Here is a 21,244-nt window from a genome sequence, read left to right as displayed (position 1 = left end):
TGTGATGAATTTCCTATCTCAGTCTTGCCCTCCCCCAAGGCGGTGGGGGTAGATGGGAAACAATCTATAAGTGAGCAGGAACAAAGCCGTGATGAGATCCACAAACGAGCCAAGCAAGGACTTTTTCATAACTTGTTTATTCATTATTCACAAACATGGAGCCTCTACATATCCATGCTTTATAATTACAGGAGAGTTCAGGCTAAGGTAACGCACCATTTCATCTCTTCAGCCTTCAATCTGCAGCATTGACGCTGGCTCTAGACACCTTGCCCTGAGCCCAGGTCTCCACCGTCCACCCAAACCTTCATATCCCCGCCTTCATAAAGGCCCGTCTCTCCTCTGTAAACTCCGGCTCCCGTCCAAACCCGCCACTGCATCGCGTGGCAGAATAAATAATAAAACCTCGATTCTTAAAATCAACATATAAAATCGGAGAAAGTTTACAACAAAACAGCAGAATTTACAAAGGTCCGTATATCACCCGAGTCTTGTAAAAAGCTCTCTCTGCATGCAGACAAGTTCCGTGTGAGATTGGATTTTCCTCTCTCCCCCCCCACAGTTTGAACCGTAAAAGCCAAAGGGGCGATGAACATAGTAAAAACACTCAACGCATGTACCAGCAGTGAGAAACAAGTCCACTCCAACACTCCCTGTCTGCGCTCTCTATCATCAGTGCACCGCCTACTAAATAAAGGGGGGGAAGTAACACAAAATAATACACCCGGCAAATAACAGGCAATACTGTGTCAGGCACTAAACACACCCGCGCACGTGCGCACATACACACCCGCACACACACGTGCGCTCGCACAATCTGGACAATGAGTTACAGCCCCTAACATTTACATTTCTTTCCTGTACATTCAATATAGCATCTTATTGTGAAGCAGAAGAGATGAAAAGTTCAGTCCAAGACCCTGCAGTCACGTTGCATTATGCAATTTGACTGCTCTCCTTTCACCCCATGTATCACCAGGAAATAAATGGGACTTTTCCCCAAACATTCAATCACGGCCCCTGTGTTCGGTCTATATACAAAATCTGAATGAAATCAAGAAAAAGGCGATCTGAAATGGTGCGGAAGGTGACTGTTGAGTTGCCGCAGCAGAATAGCCATCAAAAGATCCAACAACAACAAATTACATGTACACAGCACCTTTCACGTCGGGATAATGTCCCAAGGTGCTGGACAGTCAGGGATTTGGACCCGAGCTGGGAGTTGGGATCAGGAGGGGTGGAGGGCAGGGAGGGGAGGAGTAGGAGTAGGAGGGTGACAGAAGGCACGGTCGAAGAGGAGGGTTTTAAGACAGGCCTTGAAGGAGGCAAGAGAGGGGAGGGGGTGAGGTGAAGGGAAGGAGAGATGGAGTTCCAAAGGGTGGGGGAGAGGTCCAGAAGGGCAATTTCAGGAAAGACATCAGCAAGTATTTCTTAACAGGATGATTAATTATTATTATTATTAATAGCTGGAACAAGGCACCAAAAAGCATGACTGTAGCCCATACTCAGAAACAGCTCAACGCTATAACAGGAAGATGACAAAGTGGTTCCAGCTCATTGAGACCCTATCCTGCATCTCCTGATGTGAAAAGCGATAAGTAAATGTAAATTTGTATTATATATAAACACAAATTGTTGTTATTCTGGAAGGATGACACCAGCACAAACACGTTGGGGAATAACAGGGAATGGGTTTAGAGTAGAGAGCTCCAGTGGGGGAGCGAGCACCAGCACAGATATGAGGGGCCGAGTGGCCTGTTCTGCTGAAATTTCTGTAACATTAAACAGATTGTTGTGAGAGTCTCATCAGCCAAAAAAACAAGCCCGGATTCCTCACCAGGTCACTGCCAGTTCCATTGCCTGTCACGTCAATCTATCTGCTGCCGGGCCACCCTGTGAGATTGGACAGTTCAGTGGGTTGAGTAAAACATTTGCCCTTCGCTTTCTATAGAAACTGCTGTCAAATACACAGTGGATGCAAAGCACAGAGCGAATGTTAGTGATCGCACCCGCACAGCAGTGACTGCCACTCCACTCCATGCTGCACGCCTATCACTGCTCGATATATCCTTGAGTTGTCAAGAGGTTCTGACGATTAAAGACACCCAACAATTCAGAAACTCAGCAGGGCTGCTTGACACTAATATTGTACTTTGTAATTATAATCAAGCGGAACTGAACCACACGTACCTTCTCCCCGGATTTTATCCACATAAATACTTTAAACCGCTACAGTGAGGGCACAGGCTGGCATGGGGGGGGGGGGTGGGGGGTGTCTCATTTTTCCAATTGTCTTGAAAGGAAAAATAGCTTCTAGAAAAAAGACAACCGGAGGATATTCCAATTTTCTGTCCAATCTAATTATCTAAAAATAAATTTGGTGTCCAATTATTTTCTAATTCTCTCCCCACTGGAATAGGCCTCTCTGCCCCTACGCTCTCTCTGCCCCTGGTCTGGCCTCTCTCTCTCTGCCCCTGGTCTGGCCTCGCTCTCTCTGCCCCTGGTCTGGCCATTGTCCAGCGTGAGTCTGGGCAGTGAGTGGAGGCAGGTCACTTGACTGTAGCGGGTGTCACAACTCACCTCACCCGGCTGTCACTCACACACACATGCGCACGTACAATAAGGAGAGGGTGCTGTCCACCCTGCTTAACCCTGGATAGGCAGGGGCCAATTTATCCTCCCAACCCAAACCCACCCAACTCAGCAAACTCAGCATAAATTGGAATTTGACCCAGTGAGCTCCTGGTCTATAAGCTGCGGCTCTGTCCACTACACTGGAGAAAGGAAGGTTGAGGGCAATACGATTACAATCTTTAAGATTCTAAAGGGATTAGTTAATGTTTATTCTTGTAATGAACAGCAGAACCAGAGGACACGGCCAGCAATTGGAGGGGGTAAATTCAGAACAAATGTGCGGAGACACTACTTCAAGGAGCGTCAGAAGTGGTAAGCGTATGGAACAGGCTCCCTTGAACGAAATAGATAGATTTCTGTCAGGAAATAATATCTTGGGATACATACAGTATATAGTTTGGGACATGACATGTGGATGCGACTGCCAGGTTGGTGGAAGGTGACACTGGATGGACCGTGGTCTTCTTTATTATGTTCTTATGTACACCATCAGGGCCGCCCCCTCAATCGCTATTTATCGGACAGTGGTTTAAGGAATTTCAGGCCTAACATTGCATGGGATTTACAATGAGGATAATTACACACTACTCGTGCTCACAGACACACTGGCCATCAAACACACTGCGCAGCATACAACGGCAAAAAGCAGACAGGTAGTATAATAGAACGGCACTCTCTCTCTCGTGCACCAACAGCCTCCAATGTTACTCTTCCCCACCCCACCTCATAGGAGACTCCTAGTACCAGGCTGGGATCCCAGTGCTTATTCCATACTTGAAATTCAATCGCTCTTAACCTGGGAGACTATTTTATTTTCAAACTGAATTTTTAAGTCTTAAAAGTTGAATTTTAAAATCTTAAAACTTCCACCTCGGCTGCGAAGCCTTTTTGCCTTAAAACACGAGTCGCCTCAGAATTGTGGGAAAATTCTTAAATTTGTTCTCAATCTGGAAGCCATTTTTGCCCCAACAATCTTTAACAGCAAAACCAGCTTCCAAAATGGCAAATGAATTCAGGAAGTTTCCACAGATCTGAGGCAAATCGAGTTTGAAGATAAAAAGACCTCACGCAGCCTAGGTCTAGCCTCGGGGGCTATCCATTCTCCCAGCAAGTGTGGGGCGTGTATATGTTTGGGGGGGGGGGGGGGAGGGGGGGAAGAGAGCTTCCTCACGAAAGCTATGTAGGAAAGCATTGTCCCCAAACCCCATGTGCTTTTCATAAATTGCCCCCATTTTTGCGCCACGCACAGAGGGAAACAAAGGCAACTTCTCAGTGTGATAGACACAGTCAGATCACAGCATAGCTGCTTTTCTTGGGAATGGATCCAAGTTTTGTTCCTTAACTATTCATTTAAGCAAATTTCCGTTTCAAAAAGAACGCATGTGCTTATTTTATATATATATATATAGATAGATGTAGAAAATGAATTATACAGACTGACTGACTGACCTTGAAAGCTCCACTCTGCTGGGGCAGGAATTGAATACCGGCCTCCAGGCTATCGAGACTTTAGCACCAATACTGCCTCGAACCCAACGTGGAAATAGGTTTAAAAAGTCACAGACATTTATATACACATAAAAAAAGGGTTGGGGGAGAAAAAAAAATCAATACAAAAACCAACCACTAGCATATTCTCTTCACACGCAAAAATTCAAATAAATTGATAATACTCTTTGTTTTTTTTTTGGAAAAATATTCACAGCAAAACACGTGAAAAAGGGAATGAATGAAAAGTAGGGTGTGAGAGAGAACGAAACCTGAAGAGCATATTTGCCACAGAAAAGATGTGGTGTTTTTTTTTAAAAAGCCCTGTATAATTAAATGCTATAAAAATAAAGTTACTTTATCAAGTGGTTTTTAAAAAAAAACAAGTGCGGATGCTAAACTAAGAAATGAGCTGTTTGTAATGTTGGCGACAGACAGGGGTGTTGTCATCTGGAGATGGGAGCGTCATACTGAGCCGATCAACAAAGCAGCATTCAAACAAGGTTCAGAATTTACATAGAATTTTTTTCTATTTTTCCCTTCTCTCTTTCTCTCTCTCTCTTTTTTATAACGTCGATAACCGCAGCCAGCAGGGAGACTGGCAGTAAATCTAAATGTGGTATAAACAAGTGTGTGTGGGGACACAAGCGATTACATTTTATACAAGATTTCTCTCTCATTCTCGCTTGTTAGACTTCTCGCTATAGGAGATCTTCCATGAAGCTGGTGTCCAGGTGCTGGATGAGCACTCGGATGAAGGACATTTCTTTGCGGGTGTTTTCGAAGATGACCCTGGGGTCGTCGGATTGACACCGCAGGCAGTTTGGGGCCATGACCATCGCCAGGTTATTGACATCCATCTTGGTAACCGCCACATTGGCAGGCTGGGCAAAAATCTAACACAGAGGGGAAGGTAGGGGAGAGAAAAGAAATGAAGATTATTTAGATAGGAACAGGAGGAGGCCATTCAGCCCTTCGAGCCTGTTCCGCCATTTAATTAGATCGTGGCTGATCTTTACCTCAACTAATCCTTTCAATTTGTAATTTCCCACTTTCTCCCCATATCCCTTAATACCCTGACCTACCAACAATCTATCAACTTCACTCTTGAAGGTGTGGATGGATCCAGCATCTACGGCCGTTTGGGGTAGAGAATTCCAGATTTCTACCATCCTTTTAGTGTAAAAAATGCTTCCTGATTTCACTCTTAAATGGCCTGGTTATAATTTTAAGACTATGGCCCTGGTTTTGGATTCCCCCACCAGAGGAAATAGCTTCTCTGTATCTATCCTATCAAATCCCTTTATCATTTTTAATACCTCAATCCAACCTCAACCTCCAAAACTCAAGGGAATACAATCCAAGTTTACGCAGCCTTTGCTTGTAACTTAACCCTTTTAGGCCTGGTAACATTCTGGTGAACCTGCGCTGCACCCTCTCCAGGGGCAAAATATATCTTTCCTGAGGTGTGGTGCCCAAAACTGAATGCAGTCTCCAGATGGGGTCTGACTAACGCTCTATACAGCTGAAGCAGCATTTCTTCCCCTTTGTTTTCCAGGCCCTTTGAGATAAAGTCCAATATTCCTTTCACCTTTCCTTAATAAATGCTTCCTTCACACACTGGCAGGACAGTTTAAGATTTTGATGTGATGATTAACACTGGCAATAACTATTACAGTTGGACCCAAACCACATAATAATAACAATAATCCTTGCCTTTGATTTAGCACCTCATCACTTATCACTTGTTTATTATTATTATTTTTGAAGGGTAATAAGCGATTACCCAGAAATGTGATCTGCCAATCGACTAACAACTGGGTTCCTATTTACTGCTAGGTAAACAAGAGGGGTGTGGAGTAAGGAAACTTGCCTGATCGTTTCGCCCAGGAATCAAACCCAGGTCCTCTCGCTTGCGAGACGAGTGCTCTAACCACTACACTACAGGACTCCATTATAATGGAGGTGTGGTGGGTATTTTTACTCTACATTCCTGCTCATTTGGATGTCAGAAGAGATCCTGAGTTTCTTCGTGGGAGAACCTACCAGTTAAGAGACCTTATCTTTCTGGACGTGGGGTGGGGGAGCTCTCAGCAAAAACCTGGGTCAGAGGGTGGCAACAAGGCTCTTCCTGAGTGGGTACATGTCCACAACTGAGACAAAAGGGAGAGATCTGAACGTCGATATCCTCAAAAGGCACCTGGATCCGCGCACCGAGGTCATGCTTCAGTGCCCTCGCCTGGCACCAGAACCTCGAAAGGTCGAGATTGGGGCGACAGTTTTAATGGCCGTTTGTGGGCCACTGCTGTGCGCAATTAGCTGCCTTGTTTCACCCACAAAACCTACAGTCAATTCACTTTACAGTATATCCTGTGAAGCGCTTTGAGACAATTCAAAAACGTGATAGGGTGCTATATCAAATCCAAGTATTATTATTAACCACATTTAGTTTTTTGTGGTAATTATCACATCCCGAGTCACATTCCTTATAATAATAATAATCTCCTGCCCACCCCACCCACCCCCCAGCCACAAAGAGATGACCCCTTTTTACCTGTAGAAAGCGGATGAGGTAACACAGCACCAAACGGTTTAGTTTGGGCAGGGAATCGACAACTGCGACTGCTGCTTCTGGGTTCTCGTAATGCGTGATGCACTGCTCGTAAAACTCGTGTGGGATGAGAGGCTCCTCCAGCTCCCTGTACCACAACTTCAGTAGTGATGCTGGCAGACACAAAGGGAAGTCATATTCATTTAAAGGTTAACTAACTGTTGTGTAAAGTTTCTTATAGAATCAATGCTTTAATCCAGAACTCTGTTGCCCACATACTCATCAACACTAAACTCCCGTTACTCCGATTCTTGCCCGGCTCGATTGGCTCCCTATAATCGAACGGATTGTTTTCAAGATCTTTACACTCACCTACAATTCCCTTCCACCATGGTAACCCCCTATCTCTCCCACCTTCTTGCTCCCCAAACCACTAACGGTTGCCTCCACTTGGCTGGCTCCAGCCTTCTGCTTGTCCTTCGTGCCCTCCATTCTACCGTCAGTGGCTGCACTTTCAGCCACTAGGCCCCGAAACTCTGGAACTCTCTCCCTCAATCCCTCCGCCTTGCCCCCTCCCTCCCCACTTTCAAATCCCACCTAAAGACCTTCCTTTTTGATTGTGCTTACAGTCACCTTCCCCTCTCCCTGACTCAGGGTCAGACTCTGCCAATGTAAACGCTTCAGGACACGACCTCATGTGAAAGGCACTGTATAAATGCAAATTGTTGTTGTTGTTGTTGAATTGGTGCTGGATCAGGCCTGGAAGCAGAGAAGATTTTCCAGTCCTACACTCCAGACTGGGAAGTGCTGGAAAACATCTTCCCTGGTGCTCAAAGAGTTAATTCACAAGACAGTCTTCATTTTAATCACCTTCTTAATAAATTGTACCCGTACAGTTGTGTAATGCCTTCAAAACCAACAGCAAGTGCACCTGCACTAACAACCTCCCGTGGGGTGGTGCCTGCCAAAAGGTGGATTACATTTCATTTGTTTAGAGGCGTAACCTTTATACACAGAGTGTTTTCAGCAGAGAATCACTACAGTAACATACAGCCCATTCTCCTCTCCAGCAGCTCAACGGTCCCTTTAACTTTGCAAGATAAAAAGGCTCTGTGTTTCCATATATCCACAGCTGGTAACAGTGTGATCTCTCCTTACAAAGGTAAACTTCTCTCTCTTCCCCTCTCCTCAAGGCGCTGGCTATATATGCCAGGCTTCGAGAACTAACAAACCCTTTGCTATTCTGAGTGGCTATTCTTTATGTACGATCTTCATGCCAACCACAACCAAGTTCAATCCAGTGCTCACCAGAAACACTTTCCTGCTTGTCCCTCATGGCCTCCGTTCCACCACCGGTGGCCGCACTTTCAGCCACTATGCTCTGAAACACCCTTCCCCTCCCTCCGCCTTAGCCCCTCCTTGCCCATCTTTAGATCGCGCCTGAAGATCTTCCTCTTCGACCATACCTACGGTCATCTCCCCTCTATGCATCGTGCTCCACCATTGCCAAGCGCTCTGGGACGTTACCCCACGTGAAGGGCGCTATATAAACACAAGTTGTTATTGTTGTATAAACGCAAGTTATTGTAGTTGTGTAAATCCAACGCAGCTCAAACGCTCAAAATGATACCTTTGGTAAAATTTAAGACGAAGCAGAACTGTGGAAAATTCTGGTTTCATTGAGAAGCTGTGTTTTTTTNAAAGAGCTGCGGAAACCTAAAGAATTGTTAGAATTTTCCACAACGTTGCACAGTTTTAAAGACAAAATGGGGTTACAGGCTCAGGCTGGAGTGGAAACTCTGGCTGATTATTTTCCCTCTCTGGAATAGAGACTGAGCCAGGCTAGGTCTGGGTCAGAGGAACATGGGTTGATCAGTCCATTAAACCTGTTCTACACCAGCAATCAAAACAACCGGTGGATTCAATCTGGGGGTTTCCTGCTCTATACAGTTCAGTAAGAAATTAAGAAATCTATTAACACAATCTGATTGATAGAAACTGTGTAGATCAGAGACAGCTCAGCAATATGACCATGCGATTGTTACTGAGGTTGATTTTGGGAAAGGGCATGAGAATGGCGAGAGGATTGTAGAGTAAAAGCAGCCTCTGTCACAGGATACAGTCATTAACAGGGAATCCTCCAAGTGAATGTTATTCAAATCCATTCATCAGCGAACAGCCTCATCGCTAACCACTCAGCAGTGAGCTGCAGCTCAGCTCCCCACTATCCATCTTGTAACTAACCTTCCGCCCCATTAAACCAATGGCTTCTCTCTGATAACAGCATGAATTTATGGGACTTCCTGTGGATGGCAGCTTCCTGTGAGTTGGTTGTGATGTGTTCGTTGCCTGTGACTGGCAGAAAACTGGCATGATCCCCACTAGCAACCGCAAGTCGAACCACAGTCTCTTTCACTCGCTGCTCGCAAGCTGACAAACTCACGAGAACAAACATGTCAAACAATGGCATCCTTTTAAGCTGAAGGTGGTCTCATTGTTTTCCAGTCCGAAAGGGGCAATCCTCAGTTTATGTATCACATTTGAATCACCTTCTTAATCAATTGCACCCGAACAGTTCTTTAATAGCTTCAATGACCCCCATCCCCTTTCCAGTGTGAGGTCTTCAAACCTTGGCTCTTGCCAACCTGAGATAAAATTCTCTGGGATTAAATCAGATTCGATAAGATTCAATTTGCCGGATCAATTCTCCGGGCAGAGAGCACACACTCTAGATAAAAGGAAATTTCCATGCACATGAGGAAAGTCATTTGGTTGAGGTGTCACAACTGCACTTGTGCTTGACAGCAAAGGCACCGGGGAGCTTTACCTGGAACATGGGGGTCTGTCAGTCCTTCCGGGATAATCCACTGATCCACCTGAAGCTTGAGGGCGTTGACCTCATCGATATCCCCTGGGACTCTGCAGAGAGATGGATCATACAGCACTCAGCGGCTCTGCTAATGTTATTCAAATCCATTCATCAGCGAGCAGCCCCATCGCTAACCTCTCAGCAGTGAGCTGCAGCTCAGCTCCCCACTATCCATCTTGTAATTAACCATCTCTCCCCATTAAACCAGTGGCTTCTCTCTGATAACAGCAGGAACAATGTTTCAAGCCCAACAGGCGATGTGAAGATCCCTCTGAAAATGTGAGATGCTCTCTTACAAATCCCTTCAAGCCCTGGCACATCCCTTCTTCTCTGACCTGCTTTCTCCCCAATCCACTATCCTCTGCCTCCGCTCGGCTGGTTCTGGTTTCCTTCTTGTCCCTCATACCCTCCTCTCCACCATCAGCGGCCACACATTCAGCCACTATGCCTCAAAGCTTTGGAACTGTTGCCCAATCCCTCCAACTTGCCCCCTCCTTCCCTCTTTTAGATCATGACTGAAGGCCTTCCTCTTCGATCGTGCTTATGGTCACCTCCTCCCTCCCCTTGGCGTCAGGCTCTGCCACTGTTAAGCGCTCTGAGACGCTGTTCCGTGTGAATGGGGCTATACAAATGCGAGTTGTTGTTAGTGCGCAGTAAGATGCTGTAAGCAGCTTTGAGCGTTGCATCCAAACACATGACTGGAGTGTTAGATTATTACCCTCAGTCACACTGCCCCTGCCCCCACACTGCCCCTCCCCACTACATCATGTTTGTGCTGAATGCACCTTTCAATCCAGTTTGAGCCTGGCCAAAAGCTCCCAAACAGTAAGCACTGCCCCAGTATAATAACTACTTGCACTTAGCAACACTCTGGCCTAGTTTTGGGAATATTACAATAATACTTGCATTTTTATAATACCGAAACCATAGAAATGTCTCTTCACAGGTAATTAATTATAGGCAAGTGTAGTGATTGTGTATTTCTAGGCACTTGGGAGAACTGGATCTAAAAAGAAAAACACTAGGTATCGCAACAGATGAACAAACCTTTACCTGTGACTAGGTACCTGATACCTGGAGAGACTGCAGAGACCAGAGATGTTTGCTGGAGAAGGGAATAAAGGGTGACTATATTCCAAACTGTAAAGGGTACACACTAGACTCCAATAGTAAGCTTAAGATAATCATTAAGTGCAACATAAGGGGAAGGTGACTTTGTGCTCAGTAATGGGGAAGGTGAGCAATTAGGTTAAATTGCATTGCTTTATGTAGTGGATGGGATCATGCAAACTGTCAAGCAATGCAGTGGAGGCATAGAGTTATAAGGTGACAGCTCACTTTGGTATCTCATACCCATATAGTCTAAGTTGACACTTCACTGCAGTGCTGGTGGTATGCTGCATTGTTGGAGGTGCCGTCCTTTAATAACAATAATAATCTGCCCAGGAATCGAACCTGGGTCCTCTCACTTGCGAGACGAGTGCTCTAACCAATACACTTCAGAACTCCTTCAAAACCCTCAAGACTCCTTCAGATGAGCTCCTACTTGCTTGTTCAGGTGGACGTTAAAGAGAAGGAAGCTTCTCCCGGTGTCCAGGCCAACAATCCCTCAAATAAAATTAATCAATCACTTTTTTTTTTTGTGAGACATTGTTGAGTGCAAACTGGCTGCTGCATTCAACTCCAAAATACAGTCACTACACTTACAATATATCCTATTTAGCTTGAGACGTCTCAACGAGGTGATAAGAGTTCTACAACAAATGCAAGATTAGTATTACAGTGATGAGAATCGGGTAGGTTTAGGACGGTGTTTGGAGTATAGGGCAGAGAAAGAGAAGAAAATTATTTTGCCACAAAAGACAGTCACTGCACTTTATAGTATATCCTGTGAAGCACTTTGGGACATCCTCCTGATAAACTTAAAGATTATTATTATCATTTTATGTTTAAAAAAAATCACTTTACAGTTTATTCTGTGAAGTGTGTTGAAACGACTCAACAACATGATAAGGTGCTATATCAAATGCAAGGATTATTATTATTATTATTTAGTGAAACTTGCCATCTAGTAAGGACAGGAGAATGACTTTACAGCCTCACCCATTACTCTGTGCAGCTAGAGGTTGTGGCTCTTACCTGAAGATGCCCTCAGTCTGTGCTCCATTGAGGGACAGGACCTGCTCGGAGAGTTTAGTCTGTACCCAGGGAAGTTCTGGCTCCCGGTCGTGGTCTTTCTGTATGTTCATGATCTCATCCAAGGAGCTGCCGAACATGGAGGGGCTGAAAACACCATTTTTGGCATGTTTGATTTCTTCTAGGTTGGGTTTGCGGAGTCCCTGTTGGTGGGGAAACCAGAAACATTCAGTACTATTACTTCTTAAAAACACCATTAAACTCTTGGTTCTTTTCAGGCTTCTTATCTCTCTTACTCTCCTCTCTATCTCCCCCTTCCCTGATCAGCGTTGTTCAGCGTCCAACCCTACCACTGTGCAGTGCTCCAAACACTACCCTACGTAAAGAGGGCTGTATAAACGCAGGTTTACTCTCCTCACGTAGGGTTGTAATAATAATTTGGTCCCTCAATCTACAACCATTTGTGGGACACTGTTGTGTGCAATTAGCTGCCGCCTTTCGTCCACAAAATATACAGCCAATTTACAGTAGTCTGTGATGCGCTTTGAGACGTCTCAACACTGTAACAAGCTCTATATCAAATGCAAGGATTATTTGTAGTAGTAAGTTGTTGGTGTTTGATCCTCCAGCTGTAAGGAGGTGGTTGCAGATTCCGATTCACAAATAGTTACTGTCTAACTTCACCTCAAGTCTTTCAGGGATAATCCTGAGCTTGGGCCCTTGGGGGGCATGGGGAGAGAAAGGAGGAGGTGGAGAAAGGATGTGTACAGGGTGTCCACAAAGTCCTGTTACACCCCCGCCTCACTTTTTTCCCCTTACAATGAATTTTTATTTTGTGTTGCAGATGAATTTCGTGTGACAATGTCTGTTACCAGTAACTTTTAAATACAATGATCACCATTCTTCCACATGTATCAGTTGTTGATCAGTGTAATGTAGAGAGATGAAGAGAGAGAGGTGGGGGGGTAATGGGACTTTGTGGATATCCTGCACACTCCTGCTGTATGAAGCATTACAAAAATTATTGCTTGATGAGGTATTTTACACATTGCAACCCAGAAGTCTCATTTCCAGCGACAAACTGGATTGTAGAGTTTGAACTCCAGCCAATAAATCAATGTTTTTTTTCCTGCCCTCTTTTTCTCTTCAAATCCTACTCCCTTTTCTCTCAAAGAAGTTTTCAAGCTTTTTCCTTATCTTGGCACCTGCTTCCACATTAATACCCTGGCTATTATTTATGTGAGAACCTTGGCAGTGAGTGTCAACAAATTATTCACCAATGGAGAATTACAGTACAATCCTGTCTGTTGGAATCAGAAATATATTTTTGCTTAAAGTATTATTTCAGTTCAATTAGGAATACTTATGTTTGTTAGTTAATTTAATCTTGATATTAACTTGGTTGTTTGATCAGGTGAATGTTGTTTATCAAATGTTTGTCCCTATGGGAATAATTTGTAGACACTATAAACCTAATCAGAATCAGCTGAACTGTAGAGTTTGTGTCCAAGTGTGACGTATGTTATGGGGCAGTTGGTATAACTTTAGATAAATTGTTATGGGAAAGTGACGATATGCGGTGACTTGGAGAGTTAAATTGGTTCAGAAGAAGTGTGTTTATCACACCTGCAGCTCTCTCATTAATTGTTACTGTAACATCCTGCAATGATTTAATCAAAATCAGCTCATGGCTTTCGTAATCAAGGACGGTCCTGGCTTGTTTAAACCAGCCGTGAACCACTGTCAGGTGGGTGAGGACTTGTGAGGATGTGCAGATACACACGGACCATCCATCTTGGGTGTTACAAAGGGACAATGAATGATAAGAGGTAGAGCTAAGCCATACTCTGGTCAGTCAGAATTGGTCATCCTGGGCTTCAGACTGAGGTGATGAGAGTGAGTGAGTGCATCTTTCGCTTCCCTTGCTTTGTTGCTCGGACATTTGATTTTGACTGATCCATTGATTCCAGTTATATCAGAAGAAAGTAAGTTAGAGAGAAGAAAAATGACACTACAGGAATCCAGCTGAAACACAAGGACTTTTGCTTCCCTAATTCGATGCCTGCTATTATCAGCGTTCCAGAGACAAGACTCGCTAGTTCAAGTTCACAAGAAACAAGAGATCTTGAGATTTCCACCTACTGTTTATGAACGTAGGAACTTTGATATTGTCATTACAGTAATATTGCAATATATGTGAATATAACAGCCAATATTGTCAGTAGTAACTTGAGTATAGTGATTATGTTGATTGGACTAAAGAAACTTTCCTGCCTCATTAAATAAACAAGTTTTGAATACAAAATACAAGTGACTTTGGTCCCTGTGTTCACAGGTCCTGAAATATAAACTCCAGCAAACAGAATAAGATGGTTTCAACAAAGTGGTTAATTCTACTACCAACAGTACTTTCGAACTCAACATGTCTTACCCGACAGGCATGTGACAACAACTTGCATTCATATAGCGCCCCTCACGCAGGACAGCATCCCAGAGCATATGCAAACACACACATGCAACAACAACAACAAGATTCCATTTATTGAGCGCCTTTCACGCCGGAAGGACATCCCAAGGCCTGTACAGTTGGGTCAGGACCCGAGCAGGGGGGAAATGGTCAGGGGGAGGGAAGGGAGGGAGCGAGGAGGGGGTAAAGAGTCGAGAGGGGAGCTGAAGGCACGGTCAAAGAGAAAGGTCTTGAGACCGGCCTTGAAGGAGGAAAGGGAGGAAGCGGCGAAGGCACTGGGGGTAGAGTTCCAGAGCCTAGGGCCCTGCACCTTCCAGGTGGTAATCTATGGCCAGAGATCAAAGGTACGCCTTAAGATTGTGGGGAAGTTTGGAAAGTTCCTAGATGCAATCTTAATTTGGAAGTGATCTTTTTGCAAGTTGTTTATAAGAACTAAGGATATCTATCAGCTTCCAAACCGAGCTGTAACTTAAAAATTCAAAACTTCTGCACAAACTTACACTTAGCCACAAAATACATACAATTGCACCACTTTACTGTATATCCTGTGAAACAATTTGGGTTGTCTCGAAGATGCGATAAGGCAAACGCTTGCTGATCTTATCTCTCGGTGCAGAGGCTGATTGTAACACTGACTGTTGCCCTGATCGAGGCTGGTATAGATAAATTCACCTGCACCCCACGCCCTTAGCTTACTCAACACAGTTCCCAACCTTGGCCACTTCCAACTCACGCTGATGTGGAGAAACATCAATGAAAAAAATAAACACACAGCAGCTACATCACAATGTTATGGTGATCCTTCCCGTAAAGGCCCAATTATGGGTGAGGTGCGGTCGTGGTCTTGAAAATGCAAGTGAATCTCAACCAGAGAATATTTTTGGCAGGTGTTTCCCCAAGGAATAGACATGTCAGAGATGGCCCTTTGACGCAGGACATGAGTTCACAATTCAGGCTGACACCAAACATCAGGCTGGCATTTCAAACATCAAACTGATGCTTTGGTGCTGGTGGATATTAAAGATCCACTGTTTCTAAGATGCAACAGGACATTTTCTGGCATCCTAACCAGGTACAAAGCAAAGTCAGGCGAGGATTTAAAACTCCCTCAGGGAATCGTAATGTCACTGGAATCAGCATTTAAGAATTTGTAAACTAACATGAAGACGGACACCATTGGAATAAAATTTCACCTGGGTCTACATTTACTCTATTAACATACTATTTTTGAATGGCCAGAATGTGGAAAATTGTTGAATTCGGTATTGAATTTGAAGTCGTTTTTCACATGGTTCTTAAATGAAACTTACAAAAATACAGCTTCAGAATCAAGGATGTAATTAAGGATTTACCAAATTCTGTACTCTCTGAAAAGCTCTGTTAATAGAGAAAATGTAAAACACAAGTTTGAATTTCTATCCTCAGAGTGTTGTTCCATTAAACCATCACAGATATGAACTCTTTCAAAACCTCTTCACATTCTCTCATTGCCTACAAAACACGTCTGGAAACTTCTCTCTTTGACCATGTCTCTGGTCAATTCTCTCAAATACCCGCATCTTTGCTCCCTGCTTGCGTCATTGTGTGAGGTTTACCCTACATGAAAGGTGCTGTACAAGTGCTATACTAGTGAAGCCAATTCATTAAGTTACAGACCACAGACTTTCAGCTTCTCTGCCCCCACACTCGGGCCCCGACATCTGACTGTTCAACGCTTTGGGACGTCCTCCCGACATGAACGGCGCTCTATAAATATCATGTTGTTGTTGTTGTTGTATAAGGTGACCAAAAAGTTGTGGTATCTGCCCTATCATCTAAAAAAAAAACAAATACCATTGTTTGCTTAAGACTTGTTAGACATTGTAATGGTATCAGAACGTTTTGGTCACCCTATATTATAGCGGATACAGGGCAGATTACAAGTTCAGGTAAAAAGCAAAGGGCTTCTTGTATCAATAGTTATTCCATGTGATGCAGTCAAGAGCCGTTGAGAAGATGTGTAGCATTGGAGAGAAAGTGAGGAAGTTCCAGTAATTGAAGTTCTGTAATGCACTGATTAGAGCACTTGCCTTGCAAGCAAGAGGATCCAGGTTTGATTTGATAAGGCGCTATATCAAATGCAAGGATTATTATCATTATAAAGCACAGCTGCCAATGGTGGAGCGGAGGGAACGAGGGACGTGTAGAAGGCTGGAGACAACTGAGCCTTACCCCTGTCCTCATCCCTACAAGAACAAACAACAACAACAAGATTACATTTGTATAGCGCCTTTCATGTCGGGAGGACGTCCCAAGGCACTGGACAGTGTACAGCATTTCAGACCCGAGCTGGGATCGGGGGGGAGAAGGGAGGGGAAGAGGGATGGCTGATGGCATGGTCAAAGAGGAGGGTACAACTTGAAGGAGGTTAAGGAGGGGGCGAGGCAGAGTGATTGGGGGATGGACTTCCAGAGGTTGGGGGCAGAGTGGCTGAAGCCTCTCCCGCCAATGGTGGGGCGGGTGGATCGGGAGACATGGAGCAGGCTGGAGCTGGTTGAGCGGAGGGAGCGGGCGGGTTGGTAGGGGGTTAGGAGGTTGCAGAGTAGTGTGGGGCGAGCCTCGGAGGGCTTCGGAGGTGAGGACCGGGATTTTGAATTGGATCCTCTGAAGGACAGGGAGCCAATGGAGTTGGGAGAGAATGGTGGGAGATGGGATCACAGAGTTAGGTGCAGGAGAGGACACGGGCTGCAGAGTTCTGGATTATCTGCAGCCTGAGGAGGGAGAAGTTGGGAAGGCCAACAAGCAGAGCGTTTGCATATTAGATCCTGGAGGTGATGAAGGCCTGAGGGGTGAGGTAGTGGCGGAGTTGGGCGATGTTACGGAGATGAGGGAAGGCAGAGCGGGTCATGGCTTGGATGTGGGGAAGAAAAGACAGTTGAGGGTCGAACAAAACACCTAGGTTCCTGACTGGCTTGGTGAATTGAAGTGTGCAACCATGAAGGTTGATGTTGCCAGAGCCTGAGGTGCAGTTCACATTCAACTGTAGGAAATTTGCCCTCATCCAGGACTTGATGTCCGACAGGCAGTCTGTCAGGACAGCAGTGGTCCTGGAGTTGAGGGTGGAGGCAGAAAGATAGAGTTGGGTGTCATCCACAGACATGTGGAAGTTGACCCCATGTCTGCGGATGATGTCACCAAGGGGGAGCGTGTAGATAAAGAGGAGAGGGCCAAGGACAGAGCCCTGGGGGACGCCAGATGTGACAGTGTGGGGGCTGGAGGAGAAACTGTTGGAGGCAACAAAGTGGAGACGGTGAGAGAGATAGGAATCGAACCAGGCAAGTGCAGGTCCGCGAAGATTAAGTAAAGAGGAGAGGCAGTGTATGAAGATGGAGTGGTCGACAGTGTCGAAAGTGGCAGAGAGGTCGAGGAGGACAAGGAGGCAGAGCGAGCCCCTGATCACAGATGTTCAGAATGTCATTAGTGACTTTGACCAGGGTTATTTCCGTGCTGTGGGCAGTGCGGAAGTCGGATTGGAGGGGTTCAAAGAGGAAAGGCAAGAAAGAAAGGAGCGGAGCTGGGACGCGACGACTTGTTCCAGGACCTTGGAGAGGAATGGGAGGTCAGAGATGGGGCGATGGGGCGGTAGCTGGAGAGAAGGGATGGATTCAGGGAAGGTTTTTTCAAGATGGGGGTGATGACGGCTATTTTTAGTGGGGTGAGAACTGAACTGGTGGACAAGGAGAGGTTGATGACGTCGGACAGGAGAGGGGCCAGAAGGTGGAGCTGGGAGATGAGGAGAGAGGTGGGGATGGGATCGAGGGAGCAGGTGGTGGGTTTGAGTTTGTGGACAGTTGTGGTGAGGGAGGAGGGAGAGATAGAGCCGAAGGAATATAGGGGGTGATCAGGGTGGGGGTGGGTCATGAGGGAGAGGTGATGTGGGGGTAGCTGTGGACGGGGCAGAGGTGGCTGAATGTATCCCCTCGATTTTGGATTCCTACTGCTCGAAGTGCCTGAAGTAATATAAATAATAAAAACATATAAATAATATAAATAAATCAGAAAATAATAAATAAGTAATATAAATAATAAAAAGAAAACAATAATGCACAATTCAAAGTTTTATAGGAGAACTCACATGCGGCAATAGACTTATTTTTAAAAACTGTCTCCACAACACAAATATAAATGAAACTCCTAACATTGCTGCCAGCATGGCAATTAGATTACAAATTGCTGCTAATCCATTCTGAAGATTGTCTAATTACTTCAATCATTCTTAATCAAACCAAAGCAAACAAACCCATCAGACAGTAAGAAACTCATTGGTGCCTGAGACAGTCATCCATTGAGCAGCTCAGACTGACACAATCTCCATTTATCGGGAATTTATCAGTGCTTGTCTGAAGTTGAATGCGGTCAGTTATATTCCTCGTTACCCTCATTCGAAGTTAAAAGATATTTCCTGCAATACGACTTATTTTAGTGGAATGTAGTCAGTGTAGCGAGTGATGCAAATGCCAATACAAGGAGCCCTGAGTTAGCAGAGCGCTCGCAGATCATGCCACACACTGATGGGTCAAAATATTTCCAGGTACAAGTAACCGTCTCATATGAGGACCTAGGACAGCACAGCTTAGATCCCAGTGCTGAGGATCAGGAGATGGAGGAGAACTAGATACAGACTGGGAATACACAGTGAGGACTATTCCATAGGGTCTGTGTTGCAGCTGCTCCTAGTTACTGCAGAGATAAATGATCTGGACTTGGGGAATTGAAGGAACAATATCAGAATTTGCTGATGATACAAACTGGGGAGATAATTGCAAAAGACAGCAGGAATACATAGATAGATTAGCAAAATGGCTTATAGATGCAGCTCAACGCTGAAATATTTTACTAGTAAGCATAAGGATATCGATACACATCTTAAATAGTAAGATGTTAAATGGTGCAGATGGGCAGGCAGGGCAGAAACCAGACTGGAGGGGTTCGAGTCGGGTGTGGAGGGAGAGATGTGCGCGAAGTTGGTTGGCAACAACTGGTTCCAGAGCTTTAGTAAGGAAGGGCAGGTTTGAGATAGGGCAGGAGTGGCCGAGGTTGGAGGGGGCGAGGGTAGGTTTTTTTAAAAAGGGGGGTGAGAACCGTGGTTTTGAGGGGGAGAGGGACTGATCCTGAGGAGAGAGACTGGTTAATAGTGTCTGCCAGCAGTGGGAGGAGGAGGGGGAGCTGAGTGATCAGCAGTTGGGTGGGGAGGGGGTTGAGGCAGCAGGTGGTGGGTTTCATTGTGGTGATGGTGGATGAGAGGGAGGAAGGAGAGATGGAGGCAAATGAATGTAGGATGGGGGCCGTGGTAGGAGCTGAGGGCGGGGTGGGTGAGGGAGACGGAATGGGGCTGGTGGTAGGCGACACGGGGGAAGAAGCTGCCAGGTGGATGTTGTCAATTTTAGAAGGGAGTCCATGACCTATTCACACTTGGCGTTAGAAGTGATGGTTGAGGGTGCTTGAGGGGGCAACATGGAGGAGGTCGTGGGCGGTGGACTTTGGGTCAGGATGAGACAAAATGCGCACGCAGAGACCGGGAGCGAGCGATCAGTGGGACAGCATCAGCCCGTGGGCTACAGGAGACAGCGTAGGGTGGGGAGGGGTAGAGGTGGGATGTCGGTCATGGCTTGGTGCCAGAGACCGGGAGGGAAGGGAGGACAAGTTAGCAGAAGGATAATTCAGTGGACTCATCCTATCCTGGTGGATTTGAAACTGGCGCCAGGAAGTGACGTTACACTACACTTACCCGGCCTGGAAGTGTTTCAAAATGCCGCCCGGAAGTGACGTCCGTCAGCGAGATTCGGCCGTGATTCAGATAGGGGCCTTGGCACAAATTTCTCACCCCGCTGGCGCCCGTCCAAAGCCTCCCTCGCCCGCCTTTTGTCAACCGAAATCTTCGGCCTTCGCTGCTCGCGACTCCCGCTTGGTTTATCCGAGTTTCTCAAGTCCCGGTCGCTCACTGGCTCGCAACTAAGCCATATAGCACTTATGTCTTCGAGACGTCTCAAAGCACTTCACAGAACAGACTGTAAAGTGAATTGACTGTATATCTGTGGGCGAAACGCGGCAGCCAATTGCGCACCGCAATGTCCCACAAACAGTCGTGGATTGAAGTGACCAATTTTATTATTGTTTTTGTTTCTTCAGGGATTATTATCAGGAGTGTGAAGTAAGGAAACTTGCCCAAGGTTTTGCGCTACCAGGAATTGAACCCAAGTCTCTCGCTTGCGAGGCGAGTGCTCTAACCACTGAGCTACAGGACTGCCTACAGGAATGTGGGATGGAGTTCCAAAGGGTGGGGGCAGAGAGGCCGAAGGCCTGACTGTTGATGTTGGGAAGGACAGGGTGGGGACATGACACAGGCCAGAGTCCACTGAGCAAAAAGCAAAGGAAAGAGATACGAGTGTGGGAAGTAAAAACCTGAAGGTAGGAAACTGCTGCCCTGTGAGATTTACAGGGTAAAAATAAAAAGCATAGTAAAATTAGAGTGACTAGTTTCCAGGCTGATGGGTGAGTGTGCCGCTGGGAACATATCTAAGCAATAAGTAATCCCACTTGTGTTGGGGTTCAGCATGCTGACATATCGCTCACTGGCACAGAGATCACTCTCTAATAATGCTAGTTTGATATCAAAGTTATACTAAAGGAGATTAGCCTCTATCATGAGATAGATATCCAGTGTATTTCACCGTCGAATCTGGAAATTGAATTGGATGTAAAACGGTGCCTTCTGTGGGTTGATCTTTGGTAGAGTACAGAATTAATGAGTAGAATTACAGGGGGGTGGGGGAAGGTCAGTGGATAGTGCTTGTTTTAACATCAGTCGGCTGCACTCTCACCTCGGAGTCAGAGAGTTGTGGGTCCAAGTAAATTCCAGTGAAGCGCTTTGAGTCAGACTCCTGACATGAAAGGCACTATATCAAATGTACTTGTTATTCCCAACCCTGTTTACCAATATATTAGCTCATTACTATTAAGTTATTTTAATCCCTATTCACTATACCCATTATCATCCTAATTTTCCAAGCAACTGTCTGAATTTAGAGAAATTCCTGTGACTATTTTGGAGTTGACCTAA

General features: G+C 45.4%; 1 protein-coding gene across 1 annotated transcript in view; it reads right to left on the bottom strand.

The window, feature by feature from the left end:
- Positions 1–4,492: 4,492 nt before the first annotated feature.
- The window catches only part of arhgap39 (Rho GTPase activating protein 39), a 159,404-nt gene continuing 142,652 nt past the window's right edge, over positions 4,493–21,244 (bottom strand). The window contains exons 8-11 of the mRNA XM_007895064.2: positions 11,682–11,881; positions 9,501–9,592; positions 6,677–6,846; positions 4,493–5,018 (exon numbers count right to left, since the gene is read on the bottom strand). Of these exons, the coding sequence (XP_007893255.1) occupies positions 4,824–5,018; positions 6,677–6,846; positions 9,501–9,592; positions 11,682–11,881 (657 nt within the window). The 3' untranslated portion in view covers positions 4,493–4,823. The remainder of the gene's footprint in view (positions 5,019–6,676; positions 6,847–9,500; positions 9,593–11,681; positions 11,882–21,244) is intronic.

This window comes from Callorhinchus milii, unplaced genomic scaffold, assembly GCF_018977255.1.
Source record: "Callorhinchus milii isolate IMCB2004 unplaced genomic scaffold, IMCB_Cmil_1.0 Scaffold2, whole genome shotgun sequence".
Taxonomy (NCBI): Eukaryota; Metazoa; Chordata; class Chondrichthyes; order Chimaeriformes; family Callorhinchidae; genus Callorhinchus; species Callorhinchus milii.
The sequence above is the reverse complement of the archived record's forward strand: the minus strand, read 5'-3'. Positions and strand labels throughout refer to the sequence as shown.